Source organism: Toxorhynchites rutilus, chromosome 3 (assembly GCF_029784135.1).
Source record: "Toxorhynchites rutilus septentrionalis strain SRP chromosome 3, ASM2978413v1, whole genome shotgun sequence".
NCBI lineage: Eukaryota > Metazoa > Arthropoda > Insecta > Diptera > Culicidae > Toxorhynchites > Toxorhynchites rutilus.
In genome coordinates, this window is record NC_073746.1 from 244,311,201 (window position 1) to 244,332,620 (window position 21,420).

A 21,420-nucleotide genomic window follows, 5' to 3' on the forward strand; every position below is an offset into this window, starting at 1 on the left:
AACAAGTTTTAAATCAAACTTGTCGACAGGTGGTCCGTTGTCGAAGGCCATAATACCAACAGATCGCTCACTATAGATTCGAAGGAGATAAAAGAAAATACCTCAGTTTGCTTCACGATATTCTGGGAGCAAGAAAACCAACATCTGTTGATTCTGAGCGAGCGTTTTCGGGGTCTGGTTATTTTGAGAGTAAAATTCGTTCCAATTTTAAGTTATTCAAAAGATCTTCTATTCGTAGTTCTGGAATATTTTGATAACAAATTGTTTCGAAAGATCGTCCTCTTCGGTGTTGATATGATACATTCAGATTAAAAGAAGCCGTCGAAAGCTGGGTTTCAAAATGTGCAAATTCGTTGAATTTGGATGAACCAACCGTGTAAATAAACATCTAGCTTCAGTAAAGTAATTCGTATAAAATATGCAATTGTTCACGAAGCAACCCGAAGCAAAGTAGTTTTTCAACCCGTAAAGAGATCCGATTGAATGAAATTGCATCCATATCAAAATTTTCGTTGAAAACTCGAGAAATGCTAAATATATCCTTTTACAGTTCACGGTGAAATAATTTTCAGAATGCCTTGGGACATTCGAACGTGAACATGAACGGGGAAATATTTTGACGTCTATATTCACCGAAGTCGGTGAACTATGGTGAGTTCACCAACATCTGGATTCCACGGTGGAAATTCAGAATCGTTGGGAAATATTGAATCAATCCACTTTTATCAAAATGGATTGTGTTTAAATATGTTTTCCAACTAGTAAATGTTTCTTCCTATCGTTTCAAGATGTTTTCCTCGCGTTTTCTATATGGACTGACGAATTCTTAATAAAAAAGTGTTTGTTCACGTTCATGTTCACGGGAACTCTAAATCTGCCTTTACGCAAATCGGCATCGTTCGGCCTTAGCCAAATCAAGGCGCCTAGAAGTATATCCTAAGCTGGACCAACTTGCTAAAACCACTTTTCAACCATCTTGGAAGTCTACTGTGTTTGTTTGTAAGCGAAACACAATACACTTGTGCCCGTGCTTGCTCGTGATCAGTCTGTCATTTTCACACTTCAAGCAAGTAATTCCCCTTCTGCTTTCTTCCGTACTGTTTTCATATACCGCTCCCCTAACCAATTTAGTGACCTCACCTTAGAATATACTTCTAGGCGCCTTGAGCCAAATAAGTGTAGACAGAGTTGCCAATAATATTTTTCAAAAAACTGGAAGATTGCTCTTAAAAAAAACTGGATCCTAAAAAATAATTTTATTTAAAGAAATTCGGCTTTGATTTATTTAAAACATTTTTTGGCCTATTCCAGTACTTGTTAAACAGAATTTATTTCGAAGCTTCGTGTAATATTGACATGTAGTTCATAAAATACTGAAATAAACCATTAATTAATCATTCGAGCAGAAAAAAAAACATTTCCCACCACTCGAACATTACTGTGAAACAATATTTGACGATCTTCTAGAATCTTTAGAACATACAGTTTTATTTGGATAAAACTTGAAAAATCTCGAAGAATGTTGAATAAAAAACTCCGCCTGTGAGTAGCGGACCTCTAAAGTAGCATGTCCGTGAAAGAACTTGATGCTATTAAGAACCAGAGCAAGATAGTCCAAAGCCTCAAGGAGGACGGTTGTAATAGCTGTTGTCCATTACTATTAGGGGAAGCGAGGGTAAGCCCGCCACTGAGGATAAGACCGGCACCCCCTGAGTTTTACTAGAAAACTCTGATTAACTATGCCTCGCAGCTACCAAAGGAAAACGAATCGAGGTAGTTGGTCCCAGGAGAACCTCACCCTTGCAAAAGAGGCTATTGCTAGTGGAGTTTCTATCAAACATGCTTTCACGACTTTTGAATCTACATTACATGATCACGTTTTTCAGAAGGTGGTAAGCACGAAACTAGGACCAAGAAAGACCCTATGGAGTAGGAAGCGGAGATCATGCAGCATCTACTTGACCTAGAAAACCGATTTTATGGCATCACGAAGATTGACGTACGGAAGCTAGCTTTCGAGCTTGCTGAAAGAAATGGAATCGCCTGTTCGTAAGTTGTTTTTTATGAATTGAACTACTGATGTAAATTTAATGTTGGATTTATGCTGTTCGATAAAACTAAATGAACTTCATCATTGAACGAAAAATAATGGCTATATGGTCATAACGAAAATAATAAACTAATTACAAATAAACATAATTTAATTAGTTTTATTGCCATCATAATCACAAAAACCTGAAATAATTTACCTACAGTCATGAACTCATACTTCTCTGTGATTTCAAGTCGAATCCTAGTGTGATTAAAAGCGTCGTATGACGGATATTGATTCAAGTAAGAAGAAAAACTGACCACCGGTAAGTGTTCAATGTGGTCATAGATTCCATTAAACTTGTAATTGAATTGTGGTGTGGTTTGGTGATTTCTTCTCCATATTCCATGTTCATCGGAACTTGTTCCGACCATATCTCCGGAATCGGTTGAACGATCCGAATCATACTCGACAGCGACATTTAGAATAAGAATACCTTCTATTTGCCGACTGTCACATTCAAACTGGTTCATCTGTTGCCAAGTATATATATTGAGAAATTGAGATGACGGTCTTACCCCGTAGGGTACCGGTGTTACCCCCATGGGGTGCCGGTTTCACCCGCACTGGTTGATGAGCTTCATTTTTATGGCAGTTTTTTAAATTGACTATTACTTGAGAAAATTACCGTTTGAATGTACTGATATTCCTTATATCTCATGGCAAACGAACTAGACAATGATTCTGTGGAGGAAACATATCAATATATGCGCAGATCTCACAAAGCAATACTTTTCCTTAGGGGGTCGGGCATACCCCCCATTCCCCTACGTAAAAAAAGATAAATCTCCGTCGTCGCGATCGAAGTTCGATACAGAGTACGCGCGATTGACAAACTCACGGGCGATGTATAATGGAACATAACTCCGGGACGATTGTTTCTAGAGGAGTTTTATCGGCTTCTCAGGTTTTTGGTTTCAGAGTTCTTCCGGTTATTTTTTCAGGTTTCCCAAAGATAACTTTCCGCCGTTGCGAATGGAGTTGTATAAAGTAAGAAAAACGTAAAATACGCGATGAATAACATATCGCCGAGATGATTAATTTTAGATGAGTTCGCTCGGATATCTTATCAGGTTTTAACTGCTCTTTCCACCGCCGCGAATGGATTTCGATTGAAAAAAGATGCGATAAATAATAGAATATATAGCCGGTTTAATTAATTGTACAAGTTTTCCTTTTCAGGTTACCTAAAAATAATGTTTGCCGCATGTTGTAGCACATGTGATTTTCGGATTTTCATTTCGTTGAATGTTCGATTGATGTAAACGGATTTAAACGGAAGCAAGATTACTGGGGTTTAATATTCATATCAAATGAAGTCAATGGAGCACATTGACCCTATGATCTTATGAACTCTAGAATGATTTAGAGGACCTATCACATCTAATGCTTATAAAAACTCAAAGTCAGCAGAGCACGCGGGCTCTGTGAAATATTTAGGGTTAGATTTCTTGTTATGAACATTGCACAAGTCGTTGTTGAAATGGTAGATCAATTGGTCTGAGCTTCAGCATGTTTTGGAGGACCTAGAACATATAATATTTATATAAACTCAAAGATAATGTGGAACGTTGCTGCTTGGGTAGACACCAAGGAATTGAGTGTAAGAAAGTAAGATCAATCCAAGGTAAATATACCTCCGATCGATCGATCGAATAATGTCAAAAACAAAATTGTTTGAGGAATAGCAAGGTGAGGGAGGAATAATATTTATGCATTGTGAATTCATTTCACATGAAATCGGTAAAACTGGAACACACATATAAAAAACTGGATAAAACTGGACAATATTTAAAAAAAACTGGAAGATTTCAAGGTTTAACTGTTTGACTGGATCGAGGAAAAAAAACTGGAATAATCCAGTTTAAACTGGAACATTGGCAACGCTGAGTGTGGATATGCCGCCCGGGCTTGCCGATGTGCCGAAAACCGACTCGAAACATGCCGAACCCAACCCGGAACAAGTCGATCTGAATCAAAGAAAGTCGAACCGAAACAGAACGAACTACATTCGCGTTGACGGTACTGTGCTTCATGTGTTCAATTTGTGAAACGAAAATGATAACGAATGGTCAGGTGGAATGAACACACATTTAAAAACAGAAGTTGCGAATGAAAATAAATCTTTTCATATGAAATATGTAATCTATGCAATAGAGTAACGCGTTTTCTGTAAGGGGTGGAGAAATCCTGAACAAAAATGGTGTCAGCAAACCCTGAGACGAGACATGACAATAGGGGGCCGATTCCGGACCGAGATGAAAAATAGAAGGTGGGAAGATTCACGGGTTTTGCTTGTGTTAAACTTTGATTGTATTAGTAGCCAGGAAGATAAGAAGTTCACATATCAGACATAACAGTCAGTTACTCAAATGGTACAAAATTGAATGTGTCAACGAATAACGTTGAAAGAGGATATACAAAAAATAATTACATATTTCCAAAAAATATTTTTCGCGTTACATTCATCATTTGAAAAATAAACAGAACATGTCACGAACCAAAATGTTTCATTTTTGTTATTTCTTCTTATATCAGAATTAGTATTCTAATTTCTACTATGTTTGGATTTTAGAGCATCTTCATGGTAGTTTATCTCTTGTTAGCAATTGTTCCAAATGTTCCTTTTTCCACAATTAGGGTGCTGAACACTTCATTCGTCTAAAACTAGGACGGAAGCAGAAAACTTTTCGTCTCAATTTAGGTCATATGGAGTCTATTCAATTTATTTTTCAAGTGCATTTTACGCGGAAAAAAAACTTGCTACTTTTTTCTCATGCGCTGTAAAATGTTTTCCGCCAAAGGAAAAAACGATTTTGTAACTCTGACTTTGTTCATTTACGTTTTTGGTCGATGTAACGAGAAGTAAAATAAGATTGAAATAAAGTTTAGAACACCTCAACAATACTGAAATTTCAGTTTCTGCTAAAATTTCATTTGGGCCCCTATGATTTTGAACGCTAGCATTGATTTAAGAAAAAATACTAATTTGTTCATTTCATCTGCTTATTTTGACTTTTAATAACAACACTTTTCCTATGTAGTGGACTATTATAAGAAAAGTAACATACATAAACAAAATCTGTGACGTCACAGATTTAAAAATCTTCCCACCTTTCATTTTCCATCTCGATTCCGGACCACCACTTCTGTCAAACTCGGACCACTTGCAACTCGGCTTCTGATTGGTTGATGAGGAAAATAATTGACAAAGATAAATATACAAAAATGGGATTTCCAACATTTTCACAGTGTTGCCAAATATATTCAAAATTGAATAATAGTTGCATTCACATTTCATTTTAGCGAAAATTTCTATTATGGATTCTTTGTAAGTTTTCGTTTCTATTACGTCCGGTGTTCAGTTCCTGAAGAGGGAAACATTGCATCGGAATTTCCACCCTTCATCTTTTTGTGATTCTCTTGCATTCTAGCATAGTATAATAGCAGCGGCCTAGCAGAGATGAACATTCAATTATTTTCCAACCGTAAAGCATAAATCATGTTGGAACCTGAATAAAGCATACATACCAACAAATAAAAACCTGAATAGACGCTATGTTATATTTTGGAAATGTATTGTTTTATCAATATTTCAGTACTGTTAGTGTTTGAACAATATTAAAGTTCAATTATAAAGCCTTATTCCTGTATACACTTCACGGTGAAAACGAAATGAATTGTATCCGCGATGACAACGATACGGTGTCGACATATGGATACGAAATTGGTTTTTAAAAAGTCTAACTACTCGGCCCGAAGGCACTTTTAAATTGTTAAAATTTGAATGAAAATTTTTACTTTGCGTTATTTATTTACTTCAAGCACGTCTTTCTTACCCTAACTTGAGCTATTTTCTATACACTTTCCGAAATTCTCACTAAAACTTATCATTATAATATAAAATTATCTTCAGATATAATTTTTGTACGAGATTATTTTACCAAATGAAGAAAGCGAAGTTTTTCATTCACATTGAACACTAATTTGATACGAAAAAGTTAATTTTTATTCATAATTTCTATTTGAAAAGGTTCAATTCCACCTGAAAACTCATCATTTTCTTTAACTCGTGAAACGAAATTTAATGGCGTGTCGTTCATTTTGATTTCATCGTGAAGTGTAAACGGTCTTGATAAATAAAATATCATACTCCAACTATCAAATCTACGTTTTCTATTTAATTTTTCACATTTAATTTTTTTGCATACCAAAATAACAGGAAAGTACTTATTGTTTGAAATATGTGACATTCGGTTGAACAATTAATACGAAAAAAATGTGCAGCTCAGAAAATACATGATACGAAAAACACATGTTTTTCATGGGAAAATAATCTTCCGAAATTTTATAACATTTGGCAACCTTCACATCTCGCTTTCCTGTTATCTAGCACTTGGTCGACGAAAATGCAGAAAGAAGAGTAAGAAGCCAGTTGTCACGTCTTGTCTTATAGCGAATTCGTTTTTGTTCAGTTTCAACCCCAGTGCCGCACTAACTGCTGTCAAAACGTTTTTTTATTCACTCAGTTTCGCACTCAGTGTCGCACTAGTTCGCCCCGAAAGCTGTTAGTTTCGCACTGAGATGTTTCACGGGTTGGCACTCGGGTTCACCAATACAACTATACTGAACTGTCAAGTTCCGAATATTGTTTTGGAAAATCTAAAAATAAAGACTATGAAAATGGAAAACCTGCTGCTTTTGCTTTTGTATTATTGGAATCGTAATCTAATTCGGATTCTGATTTTGAAGAGTAGAGTAGACGGCATTAAGCTACGTGTGCTTTCAATGGGAGGTGAAAATAATGATTGATATTCAGGTGGAATAAATTTCAAAATCAAAATTATGAATGAAAATTTACTTTAACGTATATTTATTTTATGTGATTAAATAAAAGTTTTTTTTCCGATATCGCAGAATATTGAACGAAAACTGTGTCTAATGATGGTTTTATATTATAATAGTAATTATTTGTGGAACAAACAGGAAATGCATCGACAAATGGTTAAGTAAGTGTCAGAACTACATGTGTTAGGTAATCAAACAATATTAAGTAAAAATTTTCATTCAAACTTTTATATGTTTACACTGCACTTGGCCCTTCTGATCTGATGGAGAACAATTTACCTCCCAAGCACTAATATCACCACCAGACGTCGACACTGTACATTTGCCGTCATAAATATAAACAAATCACACCAACAAACCACCGCATTCGTGAAACTGAAAACGTTTTTTTATTACAGAGTCAGTTTGGCACTGACCCAGTTTTAAAAACGAATTCGCTATTAGAGCAAACCCAATTATAACCGCAGCACAAGCTGCTAACACAACGTCATCGTCATCCGGCATTTTTGATACTAAGCCGCGTTACAACCGATAGGACGATAATGCTTGCCAGTGTTTGAGAAATTGGTTCCTACTCTACATGAAAGTCTATTCAGTTTTAGCCAGATTCGGATAGTTGCTTCTATAGCAGAGCCACACTTCAGTGGTACCGTGACATCGTCATTTTGTTGAAAAAGACCTAAACCAAAATGTCGGGCAATTGTTAAACGGAAGTTGAAAGAGAGTGAAATTGTGATATCAAGAGATGCTGCGGAGATGAAGAGATAATGGAATGAAATGATCGGTCATATTGACCAGCGGATGCAAGATATTCGATGAAATAAACCCGATGTCATCAAAACTGAATCAGAACTTTTTTTTCTATTTTCCCTGAAAGTGAAAAAAATATATTTATTTCGAGCCCATAACATTTTTGTTCTTTCAAAATAATCCCAATAAGGAGATGATTCCTTGCGCACATATCCTAATTGAAGCAATTCTTAATAATGGTTTGGTTGTTCAAAAAAAAGTGGCAATAAGTCAATGCTTCAAATGAGAATTTCGAGGGACCCTGTGAATCGAATTATAGAAAAGGTAAAATTGCATTAGAAACCGTAATGAAGAATGGATTCCCCTTGAAGGAGATGCTGAAGAATAGAACGAAAGAAACATCCGAAACAAGTTCCAAAAATTGTCACCCTTCTCTCTTATATCGCGAGAATATCAGCTTATAATTGATATACATTCCTACCAATTAATAAATTGATTACGTAACAAAACATGATAAAACAAACATAAAAATTAGCTGTTAATTTTTACATAATTTTTCATACAATATTTATTTCTCTTAATTTTGCGTTGACAATATTTTACGTGGTTTCAGGAAAAAACAATAAAAATATACGTGGTCTTCTCGAAAATAGCGCACACAAAAATCAAATTTGAAATTTTAACAAAATCCTTTATGCGTAGATAGCTTTAAAGCACCGTTATGTAAGACGAAAGCACTAGTGCGAAATACTCACCTTCGTAGGGGTATTGTTAGCACTTCCTTTTGCTCGCGTCCGAGACATAATGGCTTCCACACGCTTTCGTCGCTCTTCGCGTTCCTTCTCCTCTTTCTTAAGTCGTTCATCCATCTCGATGCGCTGCCGTTCGGCTTCCTCGCGGGCCTTCCGCTCGGCTTCCTCCCTCTCGATCTTCTGGCGAGCTTCCTCTTCGCGACGCAGGCGTTCCTCCTCTTCGCGTTTCTCCGCCTCCTGGATAGCCTGCTGGAGGCGTTCCTCCTCGAGACGACGCTGCTCCTCCAGCAAGCGATTGGTTTCCAGCTCTAGCATGCGAAGACGTTCCTCTTCTTCCATCTGACGCTGCCGCTCGGCTTCCTCTTCAGCGGCAATTCGTTGACGCTCGAGTTCGGCCTGACGCTCCGCTTCTTCACGAGCCAGACGCCGTCTTTCGGCAAGGGCTGCTTTGGCTTGTTCCTCCGTGGTGATACGTTTCGCAATCATCGACGCAGTCATGAGGTCACCATTGGAACCGTCCGGCTGTTGATTGGGTTCCAGCGTGTTGTTGTTGGCAGCTGCGGTATTCTCTTTCATCTCATCTCGCTTCTCCTCGTGGTTACTGACCTCTAGTTCTTGCTGTTTTGGTGGTTTGCTGACTTCAGCGCTAACTTCGTGCGGCTTGTTTTCCACTGCAGCTTTTTGGAGAGGTTGTTCCAAACTTTCAACCACAGTGGTGGCAACAGATTCCGACTGCATCGAACCATCATCCTGTTCATGCGGTTCGTATTGTTGCTCGGATACTTCTGGCTCGGTGCTCTTGACACTGGCCAAGGAATCCTCCTTGAACAACAGCTGTCGTTGCTGTTGCTGCTGTAGCAGCTGCTCCTCGGACATTGGTTGTTGTTTTTGTTTTTGCTTTTGCTGCTGCAGTGTATCGTGGAGGGTGCGATTGGCTTTTTCAGGTCCAGGTGACTGCAGCGGAGTCGATGATGCTTTCGGGGTACCACGAGCACTGCTGATTCGCTGCTTCTCGGCCTGGTGCTTCCTAGCACTGTCCGAAGCGAGGGCCGGTTTCACCGGGGTGCTGGTGCCACTCTGAGAACGCTTACGCTCCAGGCTGGTGGAGCTGCTGTTGTTGGCTGTGGATGCTTTCGGTATTGGGGGTTTCTCTGTAAGACAGGGGTGAAACAGGGATGTATTAGAACGGGAGAGTGTTACCGTAGTTACTTTGGACAATGATCGAATTTGATCATATTGCTACTGGTTCCAGATCGATAGTGGCGATATACCCAGATGTCCTTGAGAAAATGCGCCAGTGAGTGTTAAAGAAGGTTTTGAACGCAGAATTTCCTCAAACACATCCGATACTCAACACCATCGCACCGATACCAGAAAGGATTTTTTGAGTATTGGTCCATTTTTATATTTTCACTCTATCGCGATATAGAAATAAACACGACCTTTTACACCAAAAAACAACTGTTAATTACAATAGCGAATATATTCATCCAAGAAATAGTCCATACTAACAGAAATTGTAGAATAAAATTCAGAAACAATAGTTTCCAACCAAAATTATACTACACAAATGAAACTTCAAACGATACTCAAAGTATAATATTTAATTAGCAGTCCCAAACAAAGAAGGTGCTTTGGGGTTTAATTTCTGTACAAATGGTACAAACGGTGTGCGTGTTTGTGTTAGTTTGTTGTTCACATTTAGGAGTGGGTTTGTCGAGGACTGTTAGGATAGTCGTTTTGGACGGAACCATGATCGACCAAGGAAAACGGGAAAACGAGTAGGATTACGAAAGGGAACAGAGATACAGTAATAGTAGTGGCCGGATCAAAGAACGGGGAATGAATGAATTAATGAGCAGAGAGACAAACCTTCTTTCAGGCCCGCCGAAACTCCCGTTACGGCGATCGAAGCTGGTCGGGGCTTACGCTGGTGGGCGACGGATGCCGGCAGTGACCGTCGATACACGACACCGGAGGCGGTCGTTGAGCTGGACATTGCACTGCCCGGACGAGACGCGGTCATACTGTTTGGCGTAATTTCACCTGAACGCAGACCTAGATAGCGAGAAACGGAAGCACACGATGATAACATTATGGCGGGGGAGGAACAGTTGGCTGCGGTGCGGCTGATGTGGTGGTTTTTTGCTTTCGATACGTGCATAAAGTGAACAGTCGAATGGGGAGAAGAAGATAGTGACGGGAAGAAAAGGGAGAAGAGGGCTTTCATGCAATACGGAAGTGAAGGGTACGGTTGTTCTGGTTGTTCGTACTGTTCGGATTCGGTGAAAGTTGTTTGGAATGTAGAGACATGTTTTGTGCTATTGTTTTGTAGTGGTTAGAATGAAAACTAATTGTGGTTAAAGGTTATTTATCCGGGATATGTGTTTGTATGAACATTAATAGTGAAAACGCATTCCCATTTAAAGCAAAGTGTTAGAACATACATTCTACGATTACATAGATACTACTGTTATTACATATACAAACGATATATCAGCGGTCTAAAGCTTTGCATTATTGGTACTACTTCAAAAGGAGAATGTCTATTTGTACATACAATGTCTACTAACTAAATAGTGTAGTCTCGCTCAGAAATTTACAAAAAAGTATGAACACAGGCAAATATATATTGTTGGTAGTATTGATTGTTGAGTTCATCGTTGAAGACAACCGGTGTATGCGAACAAGTTCTGAATTTACCTTCTTTTCTTTTTCCTGTATTGTAGTGACTTTCCATTTTTGGAAGAATGTGAGAAGTATGGATGTTACCACTACGCCAAATCTGCTCCACAAGTCCTGAATTTATGAATTGTTTGAATACATTGTGGTCCTGGGCTTTTAACCAACACAATGGTGTTATTTTATTCTATTCTAATTGATTAAATAGAGGAAACATTTTGAGGTTCCACTAATGTGTTTATAACTGTGTTAGAAGAAAATTGATTTTGAACATTTTGTCAATTTGGTTTTAACCGAAAATATTTGAAATTGGTGTACGCCATGTTGGACATCCTCCAATGTTTTCATGAACGGAAAAGAACGGATGGATCGAAGTAGAACTTTCGATCGACAGCTGCGTTCGAACTAATGACTTTCACATGTAGATGCAATTCTGCGTAGAGGTTAACCTTTTTTTATGCCAGTAAACAACCAAATCAGACGCTGGAGCAAAATCTAGTGGCATTTTCGATCTCTGGCAAGGAAATCGCAATTGCGGACATAGAACGGATACTTCCATCACAATCGGAACTATGGACTTCAAATTTACAAATAGTAGCGTACGGTACGTTAAAGCACTCGAAGGACCTGTGAAGTTTTGCCTACATTTGCCAGGCCATCGATCCATAATAGAACAAAATATTTTTTACACGTTAACCATGAATATTAGAGGGTCTTCGTAGCCACATTGGTTGCGCGTTCCCTTACTAAGCGATCGATCTTGAGTTCAAAACTCAGGGCCCTCAATTCACTATTTTTGTGTTGTTATAGAATAACTACGTCCACGCAACAATCATCATGCAAGCTCTACTTGCAACAACAAAAACATCGGTCTATTGTGCTATTAATAACACAACAATGATATATCAACTGTCTCCGCTGTCCGATCTGCTGAACAATAGAAGAAAAATAGGAAAACTTTTACGCTTAAATGAGTACTACTGTGTAATTTACCATATGTAATGGAATAGACGAAATACTTTTACGTCAAAAAAATGATTACTGTGTAATTTACAATTTATAGAAACCATAAATATGTAACATGTACACGATTAAAACCCGGCTCTGTAACAACTAAAATGATAATGGGAAAAAACAATGAGTATTATTTCAGCAAAACGGGATGTTTGCGTGAAGCAGATTGCCAAAAATATTAATTGTTGGTGGACAAACAACTGTTGTACGAGGTTATTATCATTCGCTAATTTTTCACTAAGAACAAAACAAATACCACCCAACAGCTGTCCAATATGTTGGACATTTCTTCTTCTGGTTTTAGCAAGGGGTCTTCAAACTCAAAATGGTTGTGTATCCGATAGCTACTAAGCGAATGATCGTGATTTCATATTTCAGGGCTCTCGATTGGCCTTCTTTGTGATTTTTATAGAATAATTACGTCCACGCAACAATTGTTAATGGTCGTAAAAAATGTTGCTTGAAATAAGAAACATTGAACTAATTGTGCTATTGATAATACAGCAATAGGAGCCTAGTATCAACTGTCCCACACTGTACAGTCCAACTGAACAATGGAACATAAAAGAATTCTCTTATACTGGAAAGGCGATTGTGTGTTGGTTATCATACGTACCGTCAAGATGAACATATACCGTATACGTACCGTCAAGATGAACATATACCGTATGCCATCGTACGAATAAGGTTCCTGTTTAACGTGTACATTCAATTTTTTGCTTTTCTTTGCATGCACATAAGCTATAATTCAGGGCTGCGAGTGAAAGAAGCCGTTTTCTTTGGTTTGACAGCTGCACCATGACGAAGTGGCAGCGTATTCGTGATTTGTCCTACACGCAAATGGCGCAAAAAGACATTTCTATCACCGTGTAAGTGTCGATGGACCGATGGACCCTGAAAACGGTCTTAGACCGAGAAAAGAAAGGACAACTATCCGTGAAGATGGCCAGAGGTCGCCCGAAGTCAGCTCGAATTCCGAGGGTTATCGCTACCATCAAAAGGAAGATTCGGGCGGATACAGAGCGTTAGATGAAGAAAATGGCGAAAGAACACGGGATCAGCGACTCCACGGAACGAAAGATCGTAAAGAACGATTGTGAAACGAAGCCCGCATCCGTGAACTACGAGCCGAGTGATGTAAAAATGATGTAAATCTTGAACTTCCTCAAGCGAAGAAATCCGGTAATCCTGTTCACGGACGAGAACATGTTTACAGTCGATCCCGCATCAAATTCCAGAACCCATCGCCATATTAGTTCTCTCCCGGTAAAAGACGTGGCCAACGAACATAAAAACATGCATCTGATCAAACATCCCGCTAACGTTATATTGTTTGAATTGGTGTTTGAATCCCGATGGCAAAAAAATTAACCAGGTGCTCATTCCAGAAAGCGACAAAGTAATCACGGAGATCTACACCAAGATTTTAAGTAAGTGTATTCTTCCGTAGATCAAAGAGCAGTGCGGCCCTAAGCCAAATGTTGTATTTTTAAATAAGATGAGGGCTCCTTGCCACACCTTGAATCGCACTCAGAAGTGGTTGCAGCAACATCTGCCGTTCTAAGCGAAGGATGTGTGGCCGTCATCCAACCTCGATCTTAATCCGCTGGATTACTCAATATGGCGCGTCATGTTTTAAACATCACCTAAGTACAGCAAGCTTCAGACAAACAGTGACAGTTCGTTGGTTTGAATTCACGGGGGATATCCAAGCCGTAGCAGACGCTATTCGTTACTGCTTGGTCCAGTGTTGTTCTGGCGACGTATGGTCATCGAAACTGAGGTATGGAGGCTTAGCTTGTTCAGTGGCTCTGGAGATCCACAGCATTGAAAAGAAATAGAATATCTCGTTCCAACATAGGAATCAGTGATGTGATTATGTGAACACGAACTATCGACCCCTCGACGATACGAAAACTCGAAAATCAAAATTTTGCCGCATTTGGAAGCGGCAGAAGATTTCAAAGATTGGTCAAAAGAGGTTTTTGACCCTTGAAAATCTCCTAAAGGGGGAGTACATGAAATTAGTAAAATCGAGAAACTCGAGAGTATACTCGTGATGCGTACAACTCCGCCTGCGAATGAAGGATTTCTATAGTAGCATGTCCTAAAAAGATCCTGAAACTATTGAGAACCAGAGCAGAAGGTCCAAATCCCCTAAGGAGGATGGTGGTAGTAGCTGTTATCCATGGTTATTATGCAAGGAAAGATATGGATCAACTCCTAATCACATCACTCACCACAGTGAATCCTGATTCTTACCTCCCCCACTAACAACTATCCCGTCCCTGATAATTGCGAGGGAACCACGCTATAGAGGCGACCCTTCTGGTTTTCGAGTAACGGATATCGTACCAACATTCCTACCCTCCCCCTGATGACAGTAAGGACGTGGTCAGCGTCGTTATTGATTATTCAAAGCTCGATTCACCGAAACTTATACGATGAAAAAGAGATTTCCTACTCCCAAGCTCAATCCGGTGTATTCTTTGTACAATTTCGCTGGTTCAGGCAAGGAGCAAATACGAAGTGTACAGTCTACCCAAGCTCAATCTCAAGCTCAAGAGAGTATACACGTGATGCGAACATCTAAACCACTGAAACGTTTTCTATTTTCTGAGTGTTGTTAAGTCTTCCGATTATAATAATTCGAGCGCATGTGCACACATCTGTTAGTGGACATACCACTTTTTTAGGTAAAACAAATTTGTGATTTTCAGAGTCCCGTTATGGAGCGCACACATGGACAACAAAGTGACAAATATTTGAAATTGAAGACCAAAGACATTGTGCCAAAACAAGGGTGGAAATACCCCATACCGTTGTACAGAAGGAAAGGTTTGAAAATAGTGATTTTAAAGTAAAAGGAAAAGGGTAATTTGCATACTTCTAGGAGAAGTGATGAGGTGATTTTTATATACAATCGTTGGCAGTCGGTCGCTACCTTGACATTCACGTTCAACTATAACGTTAATTTACTAGGTCTTTAGACAGTCGTCCGGTCAACGAGTCTTTGAATTCTCATTTATTGGCTACCTCGTCTTTTTTGTTAACGTTCCACAATTGCTGACCTTGTCGTAGTCTACAGTCGTTGAACACAGTATTCCGGGATAAAGTAAGCAATAATAGTGCTCAGTATAAAAGGAATAGCTTCCGAGCTCTCACAAAAACCGCACATCGTTGTTCTGAACAGTGTTCCTACAATTTCTACGCGAAACCATTCAACACCCGAAATACACCAACGGTTACCACAGGATTAGAGAGCAATATGCTAGAATGTGTTGCTTGTTTGTTTCACTCCTATGGGGCAGAGCGAAATGTGTGTTGCATACTAGGAAGAGAAAGGGTTCCGATACGTTCAGATGGTCACCCAGGCACCCAACCCCCGAGGTATCCCGAGAAGTGATGATACTTTGCGGATTTTTTTTTTTTTTGGTTGCTCTAGCCTCGTGAGTTTTTTGTGATGTGTGTTAGCTAACTCCGACTCGACTGTTACTGTTACCGAACCAATAGGGATTATTTACGAGATAGGTATAAAATAAAGTCAAATATCCTACGACTGATTGGGAGACTTGGTTGGCTATGTACTGTCGCACCTGTTGCGGCCAGAGTCTGGTTGCCGTTCAGCTGCTCTCGGACCTGCTGACGAAGACGTTCGGTCTTGGTGAGTCGTGAGGTGCGACCGGCTGTATTCAGCTGTGACATGCTCTTGGATGTGTCCGCCGAGTGGCTCCTAAGAGTGGCGTCACCGAGCGAAGAATTGAACGACGATTTGCGGCCAGTGTGGGCCGCTCCCGAATGATGGGAGTCCTGCGATTGGTTGCGTAGGTGCTTCGCAGTGCTCCCCGCGCTCGCCAACTGGCACATACTGCGGGACATACGCTTACCCGGGGATCCGTCTGCCGTCGGGGACGAACGGGACGACGACAGCGACAGCCGGGCCATATTCTCCAGCTCGAGCATTTGGCGGCGCTCGCGTTCGACAATCGCACTGATATGTTCGCCGTTGCGGCGCCGTGGCTGAGCCAGCTGATCCAGACGCGTCATCGAGAAAGCTCGACCTATCCAGTTTATTTTTAATTTTTTTGGTTGGTTAGGAGTGTGCAAGTTCGTATTCCACAAAGATGCGAGGCACGCGCGACCACATTCGGGTAAGCAGATGAAGTTTTTCGGTGAACAAAATCACGATGCAAAAGAAATTTAAAATTTGGAAAATAAAGATCGGTGAGATATTGTAAGAAAGGCATGCAGTATAAGATAAACTGGTACATTGGATGAGGGTGGGAGTGTAGTACTAGAATATAATTGTACATAGATTAGGACGTATCTAAGGGGGGGTACGCTGACACATTCATGCAATTTGCGAGAACTTTTCATTAGGCCCAAACTAAACAGTAGCAAAAATAACGGCACAAACATAGGACGGCACATTTGAATTAATTCCAGCCTTAGCAAGAACGTTGACAAATCACAGTGAAATCTGAAGTTCAACTACAAAACTAGAGGCATGAGGGGTGAGTTGATAAAATTATTTCTCAAGATTACTCTGCTACGTCTACTGGATAAGTTTTGTTCTTTTTTCTATCAATATTTGATCGTATTCTATGGGTGAGTGAGTGAGTATTGTTGAAAGATTTGTTAGGGCTTAAATGAGGAGCAAAAAATGAAACAAATAAAAGAATACTACCTGGTGTTCTGGGAGTGTGAGTGCCAAGAGATGATCTAGAGCTATCGCGAGGACTAGGAATGGTGGGCATAAGATCAGTTTTGCGACGATTTACGGTACGCTGGTAGCTGATGTCAACCGAATCGTCTACACGTGGGCACACGCACACATATACACACAACATTCAGTTGTATTTTTTGTATAGAAACACGCATGAATTTGGGGACCGCGCGTGGATCATCGGTAGCGAATTCACACATAGCGCACACATTCAGACAATCCAAACAGCATGTGCGTGTGTTCGTGTTTTATGGTATGTCGGGAGAAAAAGAGAAGAGAAAAGAAGAAAAAAAATGTATTTATTTCAATGTTCGCTTGACAGAAGAATAAGTTACTGTTTTGCTTTCGTTTAAGAGAAAATCAAATGAATCGAACAAAGACAAACGCTTAGTTTTGAGACCGAATTATAACGGGCGGAAAACAACAAAAATGGTTAAGAGAGTACACACTCGAGTAAGCGAATTATTGACGAAAACATAAACAAGTTGATTTGTATTGTGGTGATGAGGAGACGAACGAATAGAAGGAATAAAAAACAGTGACATTCGAGTTCTTCAGCAGCTGGGGTAACGAGCAAATGAGGCAGATCAATCACGAAAAAGACACAGCACTAATACATTTGCAAACACATTCGCTAGATTCGTTCTGGCATTTGCGTTGAAATACATGCAGGAGAACCGTGAAATATTTTGGAAGTTAAATTTTTGCTAAATTTTCACCAAAAGGGAGGCCTGATTGTATGGGGAAATACAATACCTATTACAGCTTGACATTACTCATTTCTATGACGGAAAACCCTCTGCACATTTTGTCAAACTGTACTAGTCCTTCTGGGCTTGATACCCTGTTCGAGAGTTTAGCACACTGAAATTTCAAAAACAACAAACTTGCTGTAAATCGTAGAAAAGCAATAAGGAAAAATCTTCAATAAGCAGAGAAAAATAAAAGAAAGAGGAAAGCACAGCAGAAGAAAATAGAAAAGCGAAGAAGAGTAAAACATACAAAGCAATAAAACACGAGAAAAGCTATCAAAAAGGAACCGCAAAACCACGCGCGCATTTCATACGAACAAATTGAAGCGCATCCAAACTAGCGACGGCAATAGGAGGCTTGCATTTTGGAACAGTCAAAACAAAAACATTGTCATTACATTCCGCTCGTGACGTACAGCAGGAGTTTGAGATGAGAGACAAATAGAGGGTAGAAGAAAATATCAAACGAATAATGTACAACTAATAGGGCACTCAACCAACCAATCGTCATCAAGAAGATACAATTTTGATAATCGAAGGAAAAAAATCGTTTGTAACATATACAAGGGTACAGAAAAAAAAAATAGTCGAACACAAAACAATTGCGAACAACAAAACAAAATTTTTTTCATCATGTGGCGATTGTAGTGGCAGTAGTAGCAGTAGTAGTAGTAGTAGTGGTAACGTAATGAGTTACTAGATTGTACGACGGTGGTTTTGGTATTTTACCCTTTCGTGCTTGGCTCTTGGCGGCCACTCCCTCTGCCCTGGACGGCGGCTCGTCAATGTTGATACCGGAGCCGGCCAGCGAAAGGGTCAACTTCTTGGGACACTCGCTGGTGCTGGCCCAGTTGAACACTTCGTACATCGAGCTGGACATTCGTCTCACTTCTGGAGGCGGGCGGGCGGTCAGGCAGTCGGTGCCATACGCAGATACGCAGTAGAGTAGTTTCGGGTAGTGCGAGTAGTAGTGGTAGTAGTAGATTGGGTTTTTTTTGTGCCGATTGTTGTTTTTTGGTTTCGGTTTCGGTTTGGCGGTTTCGTATTCGAAAGGTTCAACGGGACCAATTGAATCGATAGAAGTCATAGATTAGCACAGGTTCGAGAGGAAGATAAAAAACAAATCAAAGAGTAAGAGCCAATTCGTGGATATGATGGAATAGGTAGAGCGTGAGAAACATATAATAAGACCGACATCCGGGACGGAACAGTTAGTCATTGATTTAGTGGCGATGTTTTAGACGACAAATGAGACTAAGACTAATATAATGGTAAATCAACTTATTCGGTAGGTAGCATTTCTCTTCTGGTGCCTATTTTGTGTGTCATTCTGTAGAACTAACAAACAGGGGGCTTAGAACATTCTCTACTGGTTTGGAATCGATACAATTACATGGACATTACACTTAGAAGAGAGTAACAGGGTAATTTGATTCGTTCTAGTACTACGAAAATTGATGGATGATAGTGAGGCTGGGGGTAGTCGTTATCTAACATCAATGTGACAATAGCTGGTTCTATGTCCAATCCGATTCAAGACCGATACATCAAATTGGAATTTCACATTTCATTTATGTCGAAGAGGCAATTAATACACAAACATTATTCGTTACAGTTTCGATGGTTTAAAATTAAAAAATATATATAGTCGAGAAAATGGTTCCCAGAGGTACCGAAGGGCCACGAAAAAATGTATAAGCAAGGTCTGAGAATAGATCGCCTTGTTTTCAAGACGAATGGAGGTAGGGAGATACAGTGGTAAAAAAATCAACGAAATTCTAATCGCATATTGAATGAATTCTCATCGGAGTTGTGTACAGAGTTATGTACGCTATAAAAGGTGAAGGATTTGCAATTTGATTTGCATTTGCGAGTCAAGAGCCAATTGACCAACGATGGTTAAGAAACACTACCTTCGATGAAAATGGATTGCTAGAGAAACTATATATACCGAAAATCAATCGAATATCAGTGATGTTGAATCAAACATGAACTTCATGAACATGAACTTCATGAATATGAACTTCATGAATATGAACTTCATGAATATGAACTTCATGATACCACAATAGATGAAATAACTGGTCGTAGTGGAAAATGTACCCAACAGGAAAAAAAAATGAACTTCATGAACATGAACATGAACTTAATAAACTTCATGAACATAAACATGGAAGCTGAGTCGAGCTAAGTTTAAAAAATTAAAATTCGTAGCAAACAACCTCTTGAGAATTTTCCAGGTTGCCTCAATGCAGCATCAATAAAGATGTTTTTTGAATACCACCAAAAGGAACCATGTGCTAACAGGTGGAATTAAGAGCTATAGAAAACGTGAAGTTACAACATCAATAGTGAGTTCGAAGTGGTTAATAAGCTGATGGATGTCTTGTTGCTTATCTGATCGTAACAAAGACAACAACAATAACCATGATATTCGATCCGCATTATCAGCGCAAGACGTGTCTTCTATGCACATTGCTTTGACAGATCGAACATCCAGTTTCAACAGATCCAACAAATCCAATTGCCTCTTTTTTGGTCATGAATCATATTCAGAGAGGGTTTGAGTTGTTCTACTAACATCGAATGCTCAGAACGCTTTACGACGACGCAGGAGTAGTTCTAGAAGCAGAGGCACTGATCGATGACTAGGGAGAATGCGGTGCAGCGATGGTTGAGAAACCCCGCCATCGGCATAGACGGGCATGGGTCGTGCCAATGGTACCCGGAAATTCCACGATAAGGGTCACCAATCCCGTAGAGGTGTCAATATATTCAGGGGTTTGGAGGAGAACCCCATCACGAAAGAAAGCAAGGACAGGTAAAAGCAGCACTTCTATGAGAACCTGAATAGCGATGCAGCGAGTAGCAGCGGAAATAGAACTGTTCTAGGTGCGCTACCAGCGTATGACCGGACACCAGCTTCTGACCTCCACGAGATCCAACGGAAGATAGGAAGCCTGAAAAACAACAAACTCGCCGGGTCGAACCCAGTGCTGTACTGGGTTCCATGGTCTGAGAGAAGTAAAAATTACCGGAAGAGTACCGGAAGCCCATGGGTCAGTTACAGGTTCCGTGAAAACCTGTGCTACCGAGGATCTTATGTTACTTTCAAACCGACAATTTTTGCAGAAATTCTGTGAGTAAAACGTGTCCACACATCACATTTTCATCGACTTCAAGGTAGCATATGATACAGTTGATCTAGGAAAGTTATGGGACAACTTTCCGGATAAAGGGAGGGCTGTGCGCTTGACGCTGTACAAAATACTGATAATAGCACTTGCCCTCTATTGGGTCGAGACGAGAACACTGCTTGCTGAGGATCTGAACGCATTTGGAATTTTCGAATGAATAATGCTGCAGGCTATATAGAGTGGAGTACTGACGGAAGACTCGCGAAGTCACACGCGTTGCTTAGAGAAAATCCCATTACATATCTAGCAAAAGCAGATCAGTAGATTGCGAAGGATTGGACACCTCCACCAGGAATAGAAGAGCACAGCATGCACGATGTCTCTAACAGATCTTAGGCGTAGTAGGCTTGCGAGTTATGAAATGCATGGAATCCTGGAGACAAGTAGCTCCGAACCGAGTTGAAAGTAGACGATTTCTTTTTAAAACACGTTTAACTGAAAAACAACAAAGCCGCCGGCAAGAGCAAATTGCCGGGACACTTACTAAAGCACTGTATTGGGTAAGTCTGGGAGGAGAAACAACTGGTAGAGGGGATTCTTCTCCATTTTTATCCCAGTCTACAAATAGACTGGTGATAAGCAGCCCGGAACAGAGTTGTACGAAGAC

General features: G+C 39.8%; 1 protein-coding gene across 38 annotated transcripts in view; it reads right to left on the reverse strand.

Annotated features, from left to right (window-relative positions):
• LOC129775886 (ensconsin) overlaps positions 1-21,420 on the reverse strand; it is a 335,888-nt gene that overhangs the window by 20,126 nt on the left and 294,342 nt on the right. For 26 of the 38 annotated variants that reach the window (XR_008743022.1, XM_055781094.1, XM_055781086.1 and 23 more), the window contains 5 exons: positions 18,346-18,507; positions 16,826-16,951; positions 15,696-16,199; positions 10,315-10,500; positions 8,446-9,593 (listed from right to left, as the gene is read on the reverse strand). Coding sequence is in view for 37 of the 38 variants with exons in the window: in XM_055781094.1 (XP_055637069.1) it covers positions 8,446-9,593; positions 10,315-10,500; positions 15,696-16,199; positions 16,826-16,951; positions 18,346-18,507 (2,126 nt within the window). In the remaining variant the exon portion in view is untranslated. The remainder of the gene's footprint in view (positions 1-8,445; positions 9,594-10,314; positions 10,501-15,695; positions 16,200-16,825; positions 16,952-18,345; positions 18,508-21,420) is intronic. The other 12 variants (XM_055781070.1, XM_055781076.1, XM_055781075.1 and 9 more) reach the window with 12 other exon arrangements.